The sequence below is a fragment of the Tigriopus californicus genome, chromosome 1, assembly GCF_007210705.1.
Source record: "Tigriopus californicus strain San Diego chromosome 1, Tcal_SD_v2.1, whole genome shotgun sequence".
NCBI classification, from domain to species: Eukaryota; Metazoa; Arthropoda; class Copepoda; order Harpacticoida; family Harpacticidae; genus Tigriopus; species Tigriopus californicus.
Window position 1 is genome coordinate 12,972,124 of NC_081440.1, and position 2,134 is coordinate 12,974,257.

The window sequence follows — 2,134 nt, forward strand, 5'->3', positions numbered from 1 at the left end:
AAAATTGGTTACAAAATAAGCTGATTGGCTTGGCTAGAACGGGATAAAGTACTTTTGTCAAGAGCCTCTACTTCCACGCGTCATCCTTCGTGAATTCAAGAAAGAATATGTTGCTTTTATAAATGCATCAATGGTCCAAGTATAATGCTGAAACAGAGGGAAAATACGTTACCTTCGCCGTCACTGGCCCACTTTAAAGGCAACGTTGTTACAAATCTGGCTTTTTGAACAAGCCACTATTCAAGAAACCAGTCCCCTTGAACGGTTTTGATTAGTTGTCTGTGGATGTGCTTGAATTCTTTGTTATTTTGAGCATACCCCATCTAAAAAGACCTTATTGAAATGTACTTCTCAGGAAAAGATTTAATATCTAAACACTAACTCAAACTAAGAGGGTAGGTTGTTATTACAACGAGGGTTGAAAAACTGCATCTTATTTACAGAAACAGACTATTCATACTAATGACTTGNTTCAAAATGCAGATTGCAGTGACTGAAGTAGGTCTCAAAATGCCTTCAGCTCTATGAAAATCATTCAATCGTTCTGAAAATTCATACTTAGGCTTATAAGACCTTATTGAAATGTACTTCTCAGGAAAAGATTTAATGTCTAAACACTAACTCAAATTAAGAGGGTAGGTTGTTATTACAACGAGGGTTGGAAAACTGCATCTTATTTACAGAAACAGACTATTCATACTAATGACTTGGTTGATTTGGCTAATATTAGAAGTAAAAGTACTGTTCTTGACCTTGATAAGTCTCGGCATACAAAAATGCGAGGTTCCGTGTCAAATATTTCGAATCTATCGCACCAAAGCAAGTACTAATTGCTCATGTTAGATTCAGGAGAACAGGTTGATAAACTGCCTCGTGCCCATCCAAAAAATATCCGCTTGCCAAACCTGAAGTACTCTTTGTCCATAGTAACTTTGATTTGCTCTCTGAATTGAGAATTCCCGAAGGTTTCTTCGGAAGACAGGTTGCCTCTCCAATTATGATATCTTCCGCGATAATTTCGTCTAAAGTTTACTTTGTTGAGCGGTGTGTGAGTGAGTGCATCGTTCATGATTTACAGATAATTGTCTCTGTGACTCTTGAAACATGTTAAAATTGGAAAGAATAGACAAAATAAGTGATTTGCCTGGCTATCACGTCATTACGAATCAGGAGATGAATTTAGTCCTTGGACATTTGGTGGCTTCAGGATCCAAACACGCCCAAGAGGTTTTTCGAATCTTGGAGGAGGAAGTTCAATATTTGAAACCCGAAGAGTCTATGGCTAAAGTTTTTGGAAAATGGCACCCTATTCCTCGCAAAGTGGCTGGTTATGGAGATCCAGGGGTGAAATATACCTATTCTGGAAATACTTTCAAGGTACTCTTGTTGCATGGGATTAGTTAACAAAGTGGTGGAGCGAAATATGGAGAACCCGCTTAGTTGGCCAAATGACATTAGCAGGGCGTTGGTCGTTTCTCACTTAAAGGAGAATGACGGTTGCGTGGCCTCTGAGCTAGATTAGGGATTTTAATTTTGAGTAAGGTTGAAATATGATTAGTTTGGATATGATTGTATTTTTGGTTTTGGGTCAACCCGTAAAGAAATTACCGAGTTACTCCTAGTGGGGTTTTGAGGGACAAGTAGTGGGAGAATGGAAGATTCATTTTTAATTGGGTGCTATATTTCTTTGATTATTAAAAATATGGAGATGGTTGTCGACGTTCCATTGGAATACACAGTGTATATATACTCCTACTATTCAGTAGCAGCATTTCTATGACATCATATGACACTAAGTAAATATATTTTTTCGGTTTGAGGTGTTGTTGTGTGCTTGGGGGGATGTGGGAATAAAATCTGATAGATTTTCAACTTATTTTCCCGGCTTTGGGCCATGACTCCTTCCAGACGAGTTGTTCCACTGTGCTCAGAGACCGCGTTTTGAAAGCTGTCAGAACAGAACACGCAATTCTGCTNCAGGGTTGAATGATATCGCTATTTTTTCATGGATCAGTTCCAGATTCAACCAGACTTTTTGCCCGAACGTGAGTCACCAACGGTGAATTGGGATTTTTTTATGTTTTACCAAACCGGAATCCCGGCGGGACTTGTCCAACTGTTTGCAGACCGATAG

General features: G+C 38.9%; 1 protein-coding gene across 1 annotated transcript in view; it reads left to right on the forward strand.

The window, feature by feature from the left end:
* The first annotated feature begins 905 nt into the window (after positions 1–905).
* LOC131879242 (DNA oxidative demethylase ALKBH2-like) overlaps positions 906–2,134 on the forward strand; it is a 7,701-nt gene continuing 6,472 nt past the window's right edge. The window contains exon 1 of the mRNA XM_059225509.1: positions 906–1,377. Coding sequence (XP_059081492.1) covers positions 1,105–1,377 — 273 coding nt within the window. The 5' untranslated portion in view covers positions 906–1,104. The remainder of the gene's footprint in view (positions 1,378–2,134) is intronic.